General features: G+C 31.9%; 2 protein-coding genes across 2 annotated transcripts; one reads left to right on the top strand and one right to left on the bottom strand.

The window, feature by feature from the left end:
* The first annotated feature begins 389 nt into the window (after positions 1 to 389).
* On the top strand, positions 390 to 7,021 carry LOC129322943 (uncharacterized). Its single transcript, XM_054969410.1, is given in 10 exon segments — positions 390 to 639; positions 3,221 to 3,503; positions 3,506 to 3,607; positions 4,084 to 4,143; positions 4,305 to 4,387; positions 4,633 to 4,697; positions 4,787 to 4,820; positions 5,828 to 5,898; positions 6,070 to 6,208; positions 6,574 to 7,021. Coding segments are annotated over 8 exon segments (714 nt in total). The 5' UTR covers positions 390 to 639; positions 3,221 to 3,295; the 3' UTR covers positions 6,161 to 6,208; positions 6,574 to 7,021.
* Positions 7,022 to 14,556: 7,535 nt separating this feature from the next.
* Positions 14,557 to 17,593, bottom strand: LOC129322467 (WRKY transcription factor 72A-like). The gene is made up of 5 exons (XM_054968782.1): positions 17,084 to 17,593; positions 16,577 to 16,690; positions 15,069 to 15,484; positions 14,765 to 14,985; positions 14,557 to 14,669 (listed from the first exon to the last, which is right to left on the bottom strand). The coding sequence occupies exons 1-5, from the start codon at positions 17,591 to 17,593 to the stop codon at positions 14,557 to 14,559; spliced, it is 1,374 nt and encodes a 457-aa protein (XP_054824757.1).
* Between the last annotated feature and the right edge of the window lie 1,577 nt (positions 17,594 to 19,170).

Genomic DNA, 19,170 nt, shown 5'->3' with positions numbered 1-19,170 from the left:
ATTTATTTTGTTTTAATCAAACTTTCACTATAATTTGACCTATTAGATATGTTAATTTTTGAAATTTATAATGAATTATTAACTTCATCATTAATAAAAATTCTTTTTGAGTTTATGGAAAATTTAATTTAATATTTTTTAGCCAAAAATAAAAATTAATTTAATACAATATTTATATTTTTATTAAAAATTTTATATATATATAGACTTAATTTATTAAAGAAAATTATAATAATATAAAAATATATTTTTAATAAAATAATACTTAATTATCATTTATATGTTTTAGGATTATTGTTTTGTTTTGTTTTTAATTGACAATACATTAAATAAAAAAAACCCATATTTAGAATTTAGAAAATAACTAGTGGAGGCAATGAGAGGCAGAGTGGGCGTGAGCTGGAGCGAGAGTGGGAAAGATATGAGAGGCTTGTCTCGACGCTCCGCTCTGAAGCCTGAGCCACGTCGTCGTCTCGATCCTCCGAACCACACCTGCTCACCTTCCAACTAAGTTCACTTTCACCAGCGCCGTCGGACCAGCGTCGGGCTTCGACTACAGCTTCCTTGCTTCTCTTCACCTCGTCTTCTCTCTGTTCACCTCTTAGCTCTCACCGTCGGCACAATTATCTCTTCATCTAGGTCAGTGTTTTGCTCTGTTTATCTCTTCATGGATCCCTTCGACCTCCTCAATGAGGACGATTCTGAACCGGACCAGGTTTAATTAATGATCCTTCTCTATCAATTACGAAAATTTTGTCTTTTGTTTATCCTTTGGTGTTGTTGTGGGAGGTGGGGGTGATGCTACACTTGATTCCAACTCATGAACGCATGCCACGTTCGCCTTGTTCCTATATTTTGTGATTTTGTGATTTGTGAATTAGGTTCTCTTTCATATTAACTATTGGGCAGAAAGTAGTTGGACTAGCAGAGTTTCATTTTCTTCGGTTTATAGTCTCACTGCCTTTATTTTATCCGGTAATGGTTTTCATAATCTATTAAACCATATAATTCGCCTTTGATGCTGAGAAAAGTTTAGGCGTTTAGAATTCGAAGTCTCTTGATCATAGTAACTGACTTGAGTTAGTTATGAGGTTTACATGAATGTTTGCTCAGATGAAAGAGTAATTATGATGATTGGTATTATCTGAGTTTTCATATCTTTTCTGTATCCTTCTCTTCTATTTCCCTTTTCTCATCAAAGATGAACGGAAAAAAAAAAAGCTAACTTGGCCTCAAATTTAGGAAAGATATCTGAAACAGCCCATCATGGAGGTGTTTGTTCTGGAATTTATTTGAATGCTGAAAATGAAATGAGAAGAATATTTGAGGGTAGTAATCAAGCTTGAGGCAATTCTAGGCAACCCTGATGGCTGATTCTTGGACCCTATAATCTTAGAAAGACTGATTTTGTCCTGCCAGCCGACCAATTTGATGGTTCTTTATATGTATGGAATGCTTGGAAACAGAGGGTGGATGCAATTTCTTTATACCTAAAAGCATATGTAGTTGCCAATTTCACAGCACAAAACCTTCAATGCCTATTATTTAATTGATCTCCCCTGGTTGTCCCTTGATATTTGCTTTAAATATCTTTCAACATTGCCGATCACTTCTGATAAGTCTTATATTTATATATATATATATATATATTGAGCATGAGCCATTTGGTGGTGACAAAAGATTGGTGTTACTTAAACTACATGGCATTTCCTGCTTGCTATATGCTGGTTGACATGATGTTGATGCTAATTTGAGGTGCTTAATATGATACCCTATCCTTCATAAAATTTACCTTACATGTTTGATTCATGATTATAGTGTTGGAGTCTTTATTGTATAAGCACTATGCTCAATTTTAATATTAGTTTGGACGTTGTTGATTTTTAATTTCTCAAGCTATTATATTTTACTTGATTTTTTCATTTTGAATTTTTGATGTGATCTTTGTATTTGATTTTTGTCCTTCATTGATGGTGTTGGATAATGCATTGTTTGATTTTTTTTTTTCAAGTTATTATATTTAATTTTAAAAAGCTATCCATTTTGATTTTTAAATTGAAAAATAGAAAATTATATTTTTTATTAATTATTTTATTTTATAATAATGAAATAAATTTTTTGCCAAATATTTTGATGATATTAAATTTAATATAATTTTTTCCTTAAATTATGTTGATGGGGATAATAATATGAGAGTGAATATATCTTAATATAAGGGCATTATTGTCATTGTGACATTTTCACATTTTCTTTACTCTCTGTTATAAGTTATCCATCCAAATAAAAGGGCTGATAGCATTATCCCTCTAGTTTTCTCTTCTCTTCATTTTCTCTCTTCCCATTTTCTTCCCTCCTAATTTTTCTGCCCTTCCAAAGAGACCATTAATTTAATGAGGAATAAGTGCGTGTTTGGTCATTGGTGTGTTTCCAACAAAACATGGTTTTAATAATTTCCATCGTAAAACCAAATATGGTTGAAGTTTTAAAAATGGACAAGTGTATTTGTCTTCACTAGCTTGGATTTGAAAAATCTATTTCTGCGCACAGAAAATTTTTTGGAAGTTATAAGTGTTAAATAATGTAATTTTTGTTAGACTTTGAGCTATATAAAATAAAAAAAAAAGTCAAAAATTATAAATCAATAAATATAGGAAAGTATAGTGGACTTGTAATGATCATGAATGTCATGATATATGTCTGCAATCTTAAAAATGAAGCCGTTAGGGTTCATTCGTCCCTTGTTTAACGGCATCATATCTTATTACTCTCAAATGGATAGTTTTTTTAATAATGCATTTTAAATTGAGTCCCCTTACATTCAAAATCTTTACAATATATGATTATGTAGATTAATTCATGTAATGTACTTGTGTCTCTTGATTAGTCTTTAAGGTTAGAGAATAGAGATAATGTAACATACATTTGATACATGTAGGATTATGTAATACACATTTGATATAATGAATAAGAGAATAAGTATTCTCCCCTATTTCTTACTTTTACTAGGTTGTGTATATATTTTATTATTTTTATAACTGAAGTCATGTTTTCATTTTATATATAGCATTGATGATATTAACATTAATTTCATGGAAATGAAATTAAATGAGAGGAAAACGACAGCTCAGATTTGGATGATGTAATAAATACAGTTCATTACAATCACATAAATGTGCGGTTTTCCTTCCTCATTTCTTTCCTTTTTTTTTTTTTTTATCAGTTTTGGTTCCAACGCTGCTCTTGTTAAGAAAGTGAAGAGCAGGGTTTTGGTATATAGGATTGCTGTGAATTCTATATGGCTGCCATCAGGAACACCAGCAGAATGATCTTCAAGGAGATATTGCACCCCTCCCCTATACTTCCGTTCTCTTCTCTGTGCAGGCTTCCTAAAAACCCAGAAAGTCATTTGCCATTAGCTTGTGGAAATGCTGTTCTTCCGTTATCACGACGCTGGGTTGGTTCCAGTGCTATTCGATGTGCAGCTTCAGATGCTGATGGTGGGGGAAGAAAGTATCAGCTCGACTCTCCCAGGTTCAGCAGCTCCTGCAAGAAGCTGAAGACCGAGCTCAGGTTTTTGATAGCGGGCCTACTCCTAAAATCACATTGGGTGAGTGGTTTCTTTTCTTGCGATTACCTTCTGATTAATTGCTGCAAAACTTAAACTGATATTTGTATCAATCCAAATTTTCTCTTCAGTTATAAATTTCCTGCAAGATCTTATGTGCAATATTCTAGAGATATCAGTGGAATTCTATTTTCTTTGAAGCAGTGTGCCTTCTTAAATTTGGTGTTGCTCGATGCTTATTATAGTACTTCTGCATAAATTTCAATTTGTAATAGTTTTTCTGCCACATTTAGGTTTTTCAACAGTTAGAGTCTATCCTTATCCCAGGACCCTATTAAGAAATTGTCCATTGATATATTTATTCTGGGATTTTGATAGCCACTGTCTTCTTTTAATGAACATAATGATGCTGCAGTTTAGTGGTTCATCATGTTTTCCCCCTCTTTTCCCTCTGTACCTAGCTTGGTTTATATCAAGAAAATGGTATACATTTTAAGTACTTTGTTTTTTTGTTTCAGATCATGTCGTAGTGAGCTTTGCAAGAAGTGGGGGGCCTGGAGGTCAAAATGTAAATAAAGGTCAGTTTAACAGTATTTGGCTATTTGCTACTTTGCTGGAACTTATTCTTAACTGTTGCTAGTAACTTTGCATCAAAATCACTATTAATTTCGGCCTTTTGTTTTGCATCCCGTACTATGAGATGTTTCCCATTTGTTGCTCGTTATTGTTGCTTGGACAGTGAACACCAAGGTGGACATGCGGTTCAATGTTAAAAATGCATATTGGTTAGGTGACAGAATCAGGGAGAGAATTATGCAAATGGTTTGTTGCAACAGATCTCTTTTGTTTTGATACAAAACAATGGAATGTTCAATTTTCATAAATCTTAATATTATACATTGAGATGTGTATTTAAGTGCGCATGTGCACGTGCATGTATGTGGTTGTATCTTTTCATATTCTGCTTACAGCGGATAGTTAAACTCTTTATCTCATGGATTCATAAGTTGATTTCTAGATCCTATTTTTCCTCAATTCTTGATCTAACTTTAATATGTCTTGAGCAGGAAAAAAATCGTATTAACAAGGATGGGGAACTTGTGATTTCCTCAACAAAAACTAGAACACAAAAGTTTGTATCTTCCCTGTTATTTTATTTTATTTGTGTTTCCCTTGTATGTTGCAAGAGAAGTTATCCTGATTCTACCATTCTTTTCTTAGGGGTAACATTGAGGATGCTTTGGAAAAACTTCAGGTGATATAGAACATTCAATATTAGACTTGTATCAAAATTGTTCAAAACTTTGCATTAGCATCAAACTTCGTTATTCTGGGGACATTTGCAAATAAACATGCTTCCATATATCCTCTTCTCCCATCATTAACTTGATAAAAAAAAGAGGAGAAGAAAAACACGAGTTCAATGAGACCTTTGAAACGAGATGGAAGCTGTACAGTTAATGTCAGCTGGTTAAGACAAGAGTTCAACTTTCTGAAGTGAGGACCTGGTGGAAGAATGTAGGATAGGGAAGTAATTTTTAAATTGGTTTTTGATGGAGACTAGTTAGTATGGGATACCAAATCTCACATTAAGTAGTATGGGGTGCTTAATGGGATATTTAGGTGGGTTGATCCTCCCACTTTAACGGCTAGTTTTTGGGATAAGGTTTCCTATCCCATTTTGGTGCCCATTGATTAATATCAGAGTCTAGTTGTCTGCAATTTTGAAGAGAGCTAACCATGGAAGGTTTTAACCAGTAGGAGGCCAAGTTAAGTGTTATGGAATGCAGTCACTGGGATGTTGACTCTCCATGCAAGGGGGCCAATTGATGGAGACTTGGTAGTATAGAATGCCAACTCCCACTTGAATAGTATGGAGTGCTCAATGAGATATTTAAATGGGTTGATTTTCTCACCTCAATAGCTAGCTTTTGAAGTAGGGTTTTCCATCCCACTTAGATATCAATCAGTTTCTTACTTCTGTTTACTATTCATTGATTTTTTAAGTCCTTCTGAACTGGTCGCTATATGGTCCTTGCAGTTTGCATTTTTTTTTAATACATTTCTTAATTATAATTAGGTTTACTTGTTATTTACTTCTTGTGAGCAAGCCTATAAATCCATTCATAAACTGATTATCTTTCCTCATCCTACCTTGTTAGGATCATCGAAGGAAGAATTTTGTCTCTGTTAACCCCAAAACAACTTAAAAAAGTTTTTTTAAACTTGGTAATTTTTGTTGTTGTCTAATGGAAAAATCAGGCAATTATTGATGCTGCCGCGTATGTCCCCCCACCTCCTTCTGAAGAACAAAAGAAGAAAATTGCGAAGATGTAAGAGCAGTTCTGTTTTTAAAACTTCTAATTCTTCAAGTTACAGTGACATGATTTCTTTTATTGCTAGCTATGTTTTTTTTTTTTTTTTTTTGGGCTTAAGTTACATTAGTGCTACTCTATGTTGGAGGGCATGTAACTGATTTGTGGCTCATGTGTGTAATTTTGAAGGGCTGCTATTGGAGAGCAGAAACGCCTTAAGAGCAAGAAAGCGCTCTCCGATAAGAAAGCATTGAGAAGAAGTAAGGATAGTTGGGACTAAGTTATGTTATGGAATACCAAAATCTTGCTGTTCTTGATCATTTACCTAGTAAGTTCACTATCATTGATTAAGCCTCTTTGTTAAGTATTTCCTCTGGTCCTTATTACAAGGCTCTTTTAACTGCTTCACCGGAATTAAAAAAAAAAATGACAGTTGATTTATTAAATATGTCTTAAAATGAAACAATTTCCAACTTTACCTTCGGTAAAAATAGAAAAAGAGAAATACATAATATACAATGAGATATAAAATTAAATTTACAATAGCGGTAAAAGTGGAAAATGATAGTAAATAATCTTCCATGTGCCTTATATTGAGGACTAAATAATTATTTTAGAAAGTGCCTAGGACCGGAGGGAGTACACTATTGTTGAATATGCTTTCTCTGTTGTTCATTAATGTGTTTAATCTAGGTTGCAGAGCATGAAAGCTCAACCTTTTGATGCTATAATTGTACGTGAGATGAGCAATTTAATGTAACGAGGTGCAGCTCAGAAGCATAGCCCAACGGCCAGCTTGCTGGAAAGGACCTCAATGAAGTTTCATTCTCAAATTTAAATGCTCTGATTTTTTCTTTTTTGGTTGCAATTGTGGATATATACAATGGGATAATGCTTGCCGCACACATTGGGCACAGAACCAGAGAGAATAGTGCAGCTTGACATCTTTAGATTTAGGACTCAGGATACACTATACATTGTTCATTAAATTAGCTACTTGTTTCTATGGTTTCAATAATGTACCATGTGTACTTTATAGTCTATCGAATTTGAAGATTAACAGCTCAAGATTGCCCTACTTAAATGTTTTCTATTGTTATACGTTATTCATTAAATTAACTACTTGTTTCTATGGTCTTAATTCCTTTCCACTGTTTGATCTTTGGTGAGAAAAAGAAGTGAAAAATAGTTATGACTCTAGCCACGACAGAACATGTGTTTGGACATGACTGATTTTTCATGGCTTGGACATTTTCTTTTTCCAAATAAATGCATAGCTGCTTGTTCTTCTCGAGAAAAGGCAGGAGCATGAGCAAAAGGATTTGACCTGCTGTATCAAAATTTTTGTTAAATATGGATGGTTAGTAGATTCTTGATTTCCTCTCATGTAAATTTCTATTCAAGGTAGATGAGAAACGCTTATCTTTGACGCCAAGTGGAAAATGGCCACTTGCATTGAATTTGTCTTTTACATAGTTTAGGTGAGTTGGATTTTAAGAATTTATCAGGTCAAGACATGCTTTTGGATATAAAGAGCACTTATAGAGGAATTTACAAATCAATCATCAACAAGATTCTCATGTAGGTAGCAGGATTTGAATTATTAGCTTTATGAGTTTTGAATTAAATCTTTATCAATTAGACAAGCTTTTATTAGTTGTACTGAACTCAAGGGGAGGAAAGAAGTAAAAGGGAGGCATTGTTGATGGTTGTAATCTTCATCCACTGATCACGGTAATGCAGGATAATATGATGTCATTTGCATGCTTCAGTGAATCTTCTTGGTCTTGCTACTATTACTCCTATCCTATGTCAAACGCCTCTATCCAAAGAACGGGGAATGAAGATAATTTAGCTAAATCTTTTGCCTCTCACCGGTATCGGCAGTCAACCATGAAATGTAAAAAGATTGTAAAGGAAGGAAATATATATTCAAAGGATTTTGGCCCAAAAAGATGCGAAGAAAGAAGAAGATATGCTGATAAATTATCGATTAGTTTCGGAAGTTTCTTAATATCAAAACTAAACACAACTATTTCTCAGCGGACGTTGTTCAAGATAGGCATACATAACTTCAAAATCTTGGAAACATGATTTGTTTCTAATGTCTCTGTACAAAATTTTGCAGTCTCTTAAAGTTCTCAGAACTAGGCCTTTGCAGGTACCCTGGCAGCCTTTTTTCTTTTCTTTTCTTTTCTTTCTTTCTTTCTTTTTAGTAAAATTTGATTATTTTATAGTATTATTTTACTTAATATTTTTATTTATTATATTTTTTTATGTTTGTTATGGAATTTTTTTATGATTTAAATTTTTCTAATATTTTTTTTTAAGTTTATATCATGTAAAAATGATGAATAATTGTTAAATACATGTAATTTGAAAAATTATTACTTTTAATTATAATATGGATAAATTGACTTACTGACTCAAAAAAAAATCTTATATCTAAAAAATATAGACTTAATTTTTAAAAATTTAAAAATATGGTGGGTTCATGTTGATATACAAAGAATTTATTATTGATATACAAGAAGTTTATTATTAATATATAAAGGATTTATCATTAAAAATTTAAAAATTTATAAGGGATTTATCATTGACAAACATAATAAATCGATTATGATACAATATATAATAAATGTTGAACTATTTTTTATTTTGGTTATGTAATATGGACTATATCTACAAAAGTCCCTTCTAATATGAGTTTTATAAAAAGATCTATTTTAATATATTTATAATTACATTTTTTTATTCATAAATACAATTATTTTTGTATTTTAAAATTAATTTTTTGGTTGAACCAAAATGGGGTTTGAACCTTGTGACTAGGTGTGGACTCGGCTTCTCTCCTTTGAGAGAAGCCTCTTCTGCCTCTTCTTTGAGGTAGAGAAAAATTTGGACTGTTCAAATTTAATTTTTTATTTTTATTTTTATTTTTTAAATAAAAAATATATAAAATTATAAATTTTTTAATAAATATATCTATCAATTTGACAATTTAAATTTAATATAGATAGTTTGAAATTAATATTAAATTATTTTAATAAATTTACTGTTTTGTTCAGAATATATTTACACTGTCCAGAATATATTTGAAAAGTTAATTTAAATTTTTTAAATTAAATTTAAAGTATCTATATTAAATATGGACTTTCAGATTTATTAGTATTTTTATTAAAAAATTTTAAAATTTTAATATATTTTTTAATTTTAAAATATAAATAAAAATAAAAATAAAATTATTAAATTTGGACCGCCCAGATTAAATCTGGATGGTCCAGATTTTCCTCTGCTTCAGAGGAGAGGCAGAGGAGGCTTCTCTCAAAGGAGAGAAGCCGACTCCGACTAGGTATCGGGTTGAGATGAAGCCGGCTGGACCATGTGCATGCCTACTCAGGACCCTAGAGAACTCAAAAGCAAAGTGGCAGACCACTATTATTCCCTTTATGAAACTTCTTCATAAGAAAACCCTAACTCCCATTATGATTCCTCTCCTCCAAATATAGTTTCGATGAGGCTACCAGTCTTACCCTAAGAAGCACCGATATGGGTATGAGTGTCGGGTACAATACGATACAATACGCGGACACGGCTATTTTTCAAAATTTTATGATATAGGTATGGCTATATAAATAATTAAATATTAAATATTTGAATGTCTAAAAACACAATTTCAAGATATCTAATGCCATCACAAAATATAATACAATAAATAGTCAAGCACTTAAACACTATTAAGTGGCAAAAGATAATTATCAACTTAAAGTAATTCTAATCTTCCCCATCTTCATTGACACCACCACTTTCTCCTATAAGTTTTCTCTCCAAATTGGCTCATCTAGAGATAAACTTATAATTTTAATATTTTCAGCATCATCTATTTCCCAACAATCTCCATTAATATCCTACAATCTATTTTTTCAAATGGAATACTTCTCACTCTTTCTTGAAAGAAGATGAAGATTTGAATGAACAAAAACTAAGTTCTCTGATCTTTTTGGAAGCATCTTGTTTCTTTTTAGTGAATGAACAAAAGAGTAAGTGCTCTAATTTCTTTCACAACAAGATGATGAGCAGGGTTGATTGAGAAGTTTCAATGTAGTCCCTTGAAGTTTAGGAGCATCAACACCATAATTGCTCCACCAAACCTTAGGCTCTAATATCCATCTATCTTGTATGGAATCAATAAAAGAGAACTCATCTAAACATCCAAAAAATTTTGAAAATTCATTCATAACCAATTTCCTCCCTTCTTCATCTGGAAACTCCTCTCAGTTGATATTTCAGCATCTCTATATAGAGAGACTCTATTTGGTCCACTTTCAAGCCATTGTGTTGTATAATACCTATAATAATATAATAATATTAATTGGAGTTGTGATGTAAAAATGATAAAGAAAAGAATTTCATGATCAAAAATAAGAATAACACACCTAAGATTCAGTGAGTGGGCAAGACAATGTAATGGAGTGGTACTCTTTGTCCATCAATCAATGATGATGTTATAAACAACTTCATAAAATGAAGAGTACTTAGAAAGTGATTTTATCTCATGCTTATAAATTGATTCCTTGATTTGCTCTATCATTGAATCCCACATCTCATAAATCAAATGAAGTGTGGATCTATCTGTGTCAGCAAATCTTAACATATCATAAATTAGTTTAGTGAAAGAGAGAATATAATCAACCTTCTCCCACCAAAGATCATTAAGAATTATGTCCTTCACAATAGCAACCTTTCCAACATCATCATCTCTATGAGCATTCCATTCTTCACTAATAACCAGTGTACAAAGAGAAGTTTTGATAAGTTCGAATCCCTTCAACATCACAATTGTTGATGCAAATCTTGTTTCGGCTATTGCAAGCAACTTTAATGGCACAAATTTATTAAACATGGCCAATCTCATGAAATGATTCATGATAAATGTTCGGATAAAGACTGCATCATCCCTCACCTTAGTGATCCAACGGCATTCTCCATAAACAATTTCATTTGCCTCTGTATTTTTTGCTGTACATATATTCTTCAAAGCAAGATTAAGTGTATGCACTACACATGGTGTCCAAAAGATGTGAGGACATTCATCTTCCACCATCTTACCAGTAGATTTATAAATAGGTGCATTATTAGTAATAACTTGAACAACTTTATGAGGCTCCACTTCTTCAACCACTTTCTTTATCAAGTCAGCCATGTAAAATATGTCTTTATACTCACTAGTTGTATTAAATGCCTTCAAAAACATGGGGCCCCCATCACTTATTGCCATAAAATTAATTAATGGCCTTCTTTGTACATCTGTCCAACCATCCGTAACTATACTTACCCCCTTATGATTCCAAGTCCCTTTGATTGATTTAAGTTGCCTTTTAACATTGGCCTTTTCTTTTTGCAACAAAGTAGACCTTAGTGCATTATAACAAGGAGGTTTAAAATCAGGAATTACATTGTTGGCAGCATATTGAAATGCACTAATAAAATATAGATTATGTGCCAAATTGAAAGACAAGCCAGCCAAATAGAACATTTTAGCAATTTCAGCAGTTAAATTATCTCTAGCTCCTTGTTAGAAAGCTCTTTCTATTATATTTATTGCCCTCCTTTTTCCCTGATTGTGTTCACTTTGAATAGGGGTAGAACCCCTTTGTCATAAAGGAGACAAGCTCTCAGTTGGAGTTGGCAATGGCACATGTCTTGATTTTGTTCTATTCTCAGCCTCCTCTTGAGCTTTTCACATTTCACCTAAACATTATCATCAACTTTCGGGCATATAGCAATACCTTTTTTAGAGATCCTCAACAAATGAAATTTAACTCTAGAATAAGAGCCATTATATTGGTTATTACAATAGTTACACTTCTAACTTCTATTTCTACTATCCCCTTCATTTTTTTGAGGAACCAAAGTTACATAAACCCATAAAAGAGTACTCTCTTTCTTTCTTTCATTACTAGATTGAAATTGAGAATCCACACTTCCTAAACTACTACCGGGTCTAGAATTAGAAGCCATTGCAGGTTTAATTTTAAACAATATCCTGCAATTTTAACATGAAGAGAGCTAATAAAAATTTAAAATAAATCAATGTTTAACTCAACAAAATAATCCATCTAAATAAAAAAGTTTAAATCACTAATTCAATATTACATTTGAAAAACTAATCAGTTGCTCTGCTTGACTGCCTCTCTCGGTTCAGCAGTAAAAAAATTGAGCAAATTATCTAGCAATGCAATAATAATACTAATAAATATCCAGGAGGCAGCAGCACAACATTGAACAGTAAAACAAGTGAATAAACGACGATACATGAAGAACGAGAGGTAGCGCATCGAAGAACGACGATACATAAAGAACTGAATAAATTACCAAGATTGAAGCTGAATCTGAAGAACAACGAGGTCGAAGACGTTGAGGCAAAGTAGATGGTGAGGCAGCGTGAATAAACGCGAGAGATGAAGAACGAGAACGACAACGGTCGACACACGCAGTGAGCTACAGAGCAAAAAACATGAGAAGGGGGTCGACTGGAGCTGAAAATCTTAGGGCATTGGGTTTCTGGAGCTAGGATTGAGTAAAAAGAAGCAAAAAGAGCAGAGTTTTGTGTTCGCCGTGTCCGACCCGTGTCCGCTCACGTCAACCCGTCTGGACCCGTATTCGCCTGTGTCCGCCGAAAACTGGGAAAAGGGACGCGCCGTTCCCCCATCCTGAACGCATGTCTGTGTCAGATACATATCCAACACAGACACGCCGGCCATTTTCGCGTGTTGGTACTTCTGAGTTCTTATCCCAATATGAATGACTTAAATATTTGGAATTCATTAATCCATAAAATTGTGTCCAAAGATTGAATAATGGCCTTTGGAAAGATCAGCATTGAACATGCTAGGCAAAAACAATGTGATGTTGGTGATCTTCAAGACACTTAAGAAGGGTACTTCCAGAAACGCTTCCTGTAGGGGTGTTTTTAATTTACAAGAAGAATGCTGCCAATGATGACAACGTTTTTCTGATAGTTTTGATATATTTAGTGTATGTTTCAGTTTACATCTAATAAAGATATATTTGAGAGATCTAATTATTTGTTGGATTTAATAAAAGCACATCTTAAATGTAATTTAAATGTATTTTTGAGAGTTATTCAAATGGACCCTTAGAAACGTTGGAATAGCTATTGGAGGGTTTTAAAATGCTGCTAATGAAAAAAAAAAGGAAAAAAAGAAAAATTTCCTACAGGCTTTTTTTTTTTTTGGCCTTTTTAGTGCAACAATTTTAATCGAATACACTTAACCTTTACATTATCTGGACTCTCTTTTACCCTCAATATTTTGGAAAATATCATATGTCTCATTGGAGAGGTGGATATTTTAGCCTTTAGTTTTGGCAAAAGAATATACAAACAAAACAAATTTAAGCTTAGTTTTTTTATTTATTTTATGCCAATGTATAATTATCTGATTCTTCTCGTACTTTTTTTCATTTCCTTACACAATCAATTCAATTTGAGTGAATATAAATTTTTGGGTACTATCTTCAATTTTAAAACAATAATTAAATATCTCGATATTATCCTTTTTCTTCGCAGCAATATTATATATATATATAAATACACACACACACACATCATTCATGACTTATAGCACTTTTTATATAGCATACTCATGCGTTGTAAATAAACATATATAAAAATAATGCATAACCTTTGAGCTTAAATTTCATTCATTTTATGGCCAAGCAAGTGACTGAAGAAACGAGCAAAACTGCTCAATAACCATATATACCTCCCATAGCACAAAACCAAAAAATTGTCTTCAATCATAAAAAAGAAGAAAAACCCAAAAGAACAAAATTAAAGGTTGTCGTCGTAATGAATGAATTGACAATTCCCGCGTAATATTTTTACAAGAACAGATTCTCTCTGAAGATGAAAACCGTAAGATGAAAACAAAATCGAAATGAGAATGAGAAAGCTTTCTTTCATGAACATGCATGACAACTTGTTTTTCTAATAAAATCACATTGTCATCATTAACAAAATTAATGCACATAAAAGAAGAGCTAAATAACAATTTGACCCCTAAACAAGAGAGGCTTATAGAGCATTTGGAATTCTGAACTCATTTTTTATACAATATTTCTTTCAATTTTTGAAAATAATATAATGTTAACAAAAGTTAACATTAACTTTAAATAACAATTTCTTTCAATATTTCTTTCTACATTAACAAAAGTTAACTTTAATAGTTAATTAATCAAAAAATGACTTTAAAAATTACATAAAAGAACGAAGAAAATTTTCTTGAGCCTTTTCTATAATTTGTTGGGTTTTTGTTTGTAATATTTGCAATTTTTTTCATTTTTTCCCTATAATTTTCTTAATTCTTTTTTGTCACTTTTTGACCAATTAACAGTAAAAGTTAAATTTTTATTAATAGTAGGGACAACATTGTATCAATTTTAAAAATTCAAGAAAAAATTACATAAAAAATGAATTTAGGGTTCCAAACGTTTTTATACCTATAATTTAGCTAAGGGACCAAATTGCCATGTAATCCCATAAAATGTATCATACTTTAGCTTTTGCATTTAACTTTGCCAACTTCACATATCTTCAATTTTTAGAAGACATGGATCCGTATCTTCACCCCTTGTCTTTTCTCTCACTAATGATCAGAGGTTTGATTCCTTCGGAGCAATAGTCAAATTCTTTCTCTTCCACTGTTCCAGCATCAGCTTGCTTCTATCTGAATAAGCGGAACCAGAGTTATAGCCGCTTCTAGACGCTGCTGGTACAGGTGGAAATAGTCAATTTCCATGTTGAGCTTTATTGATCTCAGAAGAAGAATAAGACACATTATTACTATTGTTCATCATATACCTTGATGTTGATGAGATATGCAGTCCAAGCCATTTCTGTTACCTCCATTATTATTAGTATTGACGTAGGAAGTGAGAGCTGCTGCAATATTGGCTGACTGAAACTTGGGATTAGTACTGGTGACTGCTTTTGTTTTATCTTCAATTGTTAATGGTTCTTTAACATCACTGCTTTGGCTTGATCTGTTCATCTGGTGGGGGGCCAGTAGTACGGTTCCATTACTGAAACAATTACCACCATTATAACAACAAGGAGAGATCAAAGATTTTAAAGGAGATAAAGGTGAATATAATAAGTACTATACATGGAAGAGAAGCCCGAGGAAGTGAATGTTCTGATGAACTGATGATGAGAGGAGGAGGATGAGGAGGAAGAAGAAGAAGGTGGTGGTGGTGGTGAAATAGAGATAATGGAAGAGTTTGGGAAATACAGAAGCTGATATGGTGGTGGTGATGGTCTTGAAATGGAAGAGGCACTAGACAAGCTATTGAGAACATTATTATTGAAGATTATGGAGGGTAAAGACTTTTCCTGATTTTCGTTGTAAATTTTCGTGGCGAATTTTGTATTTTGTTGTGACGAAGATGGAGGAGGAGCCAGAGGAGCAATAATGGAGGATAAGGAGGTGAAAGGTGTGGGTGATGAGATAGGTAGAGGGTGATCATGAGTTCCTTCATAAGTGGTTATCAAGATGGACATATCCTCAGCACATCTTTGCACCTGAAAAATATTCAATTTGGATATATATATATATATATATACATACACACACACCACTTTAATCAAGATTCAAAATTTAGAAAAAGCATGATTTCATCATATATTGAACTTAATTGTTAAAATTAGCTATGGTTGATTAAAATTTTAAAATACTAAAAAGTAAATTTTTGCCTAATGATGTGCAAGAAATTGTCTTGCAAAATTTTAACCTTACATGTATAACTAGATACAAACCCCACTTTTTTTTTTTTTTTGCATTATGGAGTTCCATGTTGTATGTGCAAGAAAATTGGTCTATACTTGATTGTACATAGCAAAATTACAGTAATTTTGATTTTACTTGTACATATAGATTATTTTATTTTTTATTTTTAATGTATAGTACTTCCTTCATTTAAAAATGTAAAGAATTTTTAACTGAATCTCATCTCCCAATAAAGTAGTTACTTACTTTCCAACTAACCCTATTTTTTATATTTATTCTTATTAAACACCCTATAATAAATATAAAGTCATTATCAATAGGAGCACTTTTGAAAAAAAAGACAATGATTACACCTCTAAAAACTAAAAATGCCTTACATTTTTTAACATCCAACTCCTCAAAAAATACATTATATTTTTAAATAGAGGAAGTATCAATTTATAGGGATATAGTTTATGAATTTAATTATTTTTATCTTATAATATAAATAGATAAAATGAAGAATTACATCCAGTTCCCTTTCAAGAAAATTAATTACAGATAAGAACTAACAACAAGTTTCATTCTGGAAAAAACAAGTTGTGTTCTTATTTTAATAACAATTCATTCCGCATTTGTCTTTGTTTGTTATTAATTCTCTTGAGGGGAGTTGGATATAATTTTCCCTAGAAAAAAAAACTCTTTATGGGAAATTAAAATAATCTCAATTAAATATTTCTCTTAAAAAAAGATAAGCTTCATAAAAAAAAAAAGAATCAAATTTTAAAGCATACGACCCAATTTTTGTGTTTTTTCCCCCAGTAGAGAAGGCTCAAGAAGACAGAAAGTCTCAACTCTATACCTCAAGTAGTATGGAGTTTATTAAGATAAGAAGAGTTAATTCAGACCTGTTTTCTGACAGGGCAAGATAGTGACGCAGTGCATCTGTAGTACGCCCTTGGGCATGGATTTCCCTTTGCTATTTTCTGTCCATATTTTCTCCATTGACATCCATCATTCATCTGCAACACAAAAATATCTCAAGCAAATTCTGACTTGTTTGAAACCTGCTGATATGTACATATATAAACATCTATGTACAGATAGACTCATTGTTTTTCCTTATAGTCTTCACCATTTTCTCTTTATATTTTCTTTTCACAAGTATTTAACGTGTTATTGATCATAGCACACCCTATTCACAGGTTATAAACAGTGAGACTCATTTCTCATCATATTATTATTATTTTTTTACATAGCACCAAAAATAGACTCCATGAACAGTGGAGATTATCTTACAAGTGTTGAGATTAGAACCCCAAAATACTTTTAGTCTCATTTCTCATGTTCTATGTAACATGCATCATGCATGTGAAACATGTATAATGACTTTAGGATTAAAATTAAATACAAACCGTTTGGGTATCACATCTGGCTCGGATAGAAACCCTAGTTTTCTTGAGCTGATGATGAAGTTGTTGAGTAGCTTTACAAGTAGTAATACTGTGATCTTCAGAAGTCCTCATCTTCTTGAGAACCTTACTGTGTGGCTGCATCTCATCATCATCATCAGAGGTGCCTTCAATGGTTATGATGTTTGTCCTTTCAACTTCAGCTGATGATGATGATGTAGGGTCAAATCTGACATCAAGCCCTAGAGCAAGCCCTGATGATGATTGTCCCAAATCCTTCTCATCGTCCTCTCTCAGAGAACTTCTATAATTGCAACTTTTGTAATTCTGATCTTTGGATGAAGAAAACCCTAGAGAAAGAGAGACTAGTTCATTCTCTTCTCTGGTAATATTGTATTGTTCATGATGAGTACTACTAGTGCTATGGTCTTCTGTGCCTATTAATGTAGCAGCATTTTTAGCCTCGTCTTGTTGATGATGATGATCTTGTTGAAGGATTTCGAAGAAATACATTTGAAGTGATTGGTACTCCTTCACAAGCTCTGCCAATAATACTTTCAACTTCTGGTTTTCTTCTCTAGCCTCTCCTATTTATTCTCCCTTTGCTGATTCAATCAACTTTTGATCCTTCTCCTGCGTGAGAGAGAGAGAGAGAGAACGTTGAGATTTGTTTAGTGTGAAATATTTATATACCAATTAATGGTGGGAATTTTCAAAACAAAACCTTTGTGTGCTTTTGTGTTGAAAATAGTGATTGAGATCCCTTGATTAACGTTTAAATTCATATTTAATTGTATGCTTTTTTTTCACTTTCGTGATTTTGTTCACAAATGATTATCACTTCAATATAGTAACAGTAGTCATACGTAGTAGTTTTTATTCTTACTTTATACTCTTTTATCAATTGTATTTTTTTAACAGACTTATTAATTGTATTCAAAATTAACTATATATGTAATGTAATTCAATCAATGATTTAATTATCATGAAACAGAATAAGCCATATTAAATAAAGTGTTTTAAGTATAAATTTGTTATTAGTTTTTTGATAATCAAAAGGGACTATCACTTTTTTCTTTTTTATAATTCAATGGTCGGAGAATATCAACTAGAAAAGGCTAAAGATACAAAACCAACTCTAATTAATTATGCATGGGCGGTAAGAAATTAATTTTCCTCTCTATTATTAAGTCCAATTAACTAAGGGTCACTCATACTGCCAAAATTTAATTTGATTCAATTAAGAGAAGATCAACATTGAAGGTGTGGAGCACATCAATATATATTAATATACTTTAACTCAATTAACCTAATTATAATGAGGCTCGTCAATCAAGGGAAGGCAATGATATGTTTGGTGTAAAACCATATGCTCACTCACAGAAAACGAATCTCAATTTGTTGATTTAATGATTTTATATTTTTGTAACCCTTTCTTACTTTGGAGAAGACCAAAGTTTATTCTAAATGCTTTTAAGGACATATTAATATTTTGGTAAGGGACACCATATCATAGCTGTCCTCTTAATCTTTCTAAATTAATGAAATATATTGAAGCTTCAAAGAAATTTTTAAATTAAACATACGCACTTTTCTCTCTTAATCTTTTTTTTAAAAATCATATGCTCACAATCCCTAATCTCGCGCGCAAATTCTTAAGTAAAATATTCATTATCATTTCAAAAGTAAAACTAAAGTAGTGTTCGAAAGAAGTGACAAAATTTTATTTAAACAAAATTGAAGGCTTAAACCTTCTTTAAAAAAAAAAAATCAGAAGCGTTTCAAATTTTAACCTCTACGCTTAGACCACATGAGTTAGCCACTGGATGGCTAAGAATCATGTTAAAAAATAAATAAATTACACATAATAATAATAATAATAATAATAATAATAATAATAATAATAATAATAATAATAATAATAATAATTGACATAATAATACGAGCTAGATACGAAGTAATTATATCAATGAATAAAGTAAAATTAGATATCTGTAATTGATTAAGGATCTGAACTAACATATAATGCACTACAATTAATATGTTGGATCAAGTCTGTCCTTCAATCTTTGGATCAAGCCAGCAAACCA

The sequence above is a fragment of the Prosopis cineraria genome, unplaced genomic scaffold, assembly GCF_029017545.1.
Source record: "Prosopis cineraria cultivar Desert tree isolate PC_DT_omini unplaced genomic scaffold, ASM2901754v1 PC10, whole genome shotgun sequence".
NCBI classification, from domain to species: Eukaryota; Viridiplantae; Streptophyta; class Magnoliopsida; order Fabales; family Fabaceae; genus Prosopis; species Prosopis cineraria.
The sequence above is the reverse complement of the archived record's forward strand: the minus strand, read 5'-3'. Positions and strand labels throughout refer to the sequence as shown.

What these genes read in the sequence shown, in the direction of transcription:
- LOC129322467 (XM_054968782.1), bottom strand. Translation starts at nt 17,593, where the DNA reads ATGTATTTCTTCGAAATCCTTCAACAAGATCATCATCATCAACAAGAC. An exon ending in TCCTCGGGCTTCTCTTCCAT is followed by an intron (nt 14,986 to 15,068) that starts GTATAGTACTTA and finishes TAATTGTTTCAG; the next exon opens with TAATGGAACCGTACTACTGG. An exon ending in CATATCTCATCAACATCAAG is followed by an intron (nt 14,670 to 14,764) that starts GTATATGATGAA and finishes CTGTACCAGCAG; the next exon opens with CGTCTAGAAGCGGCTATAAC.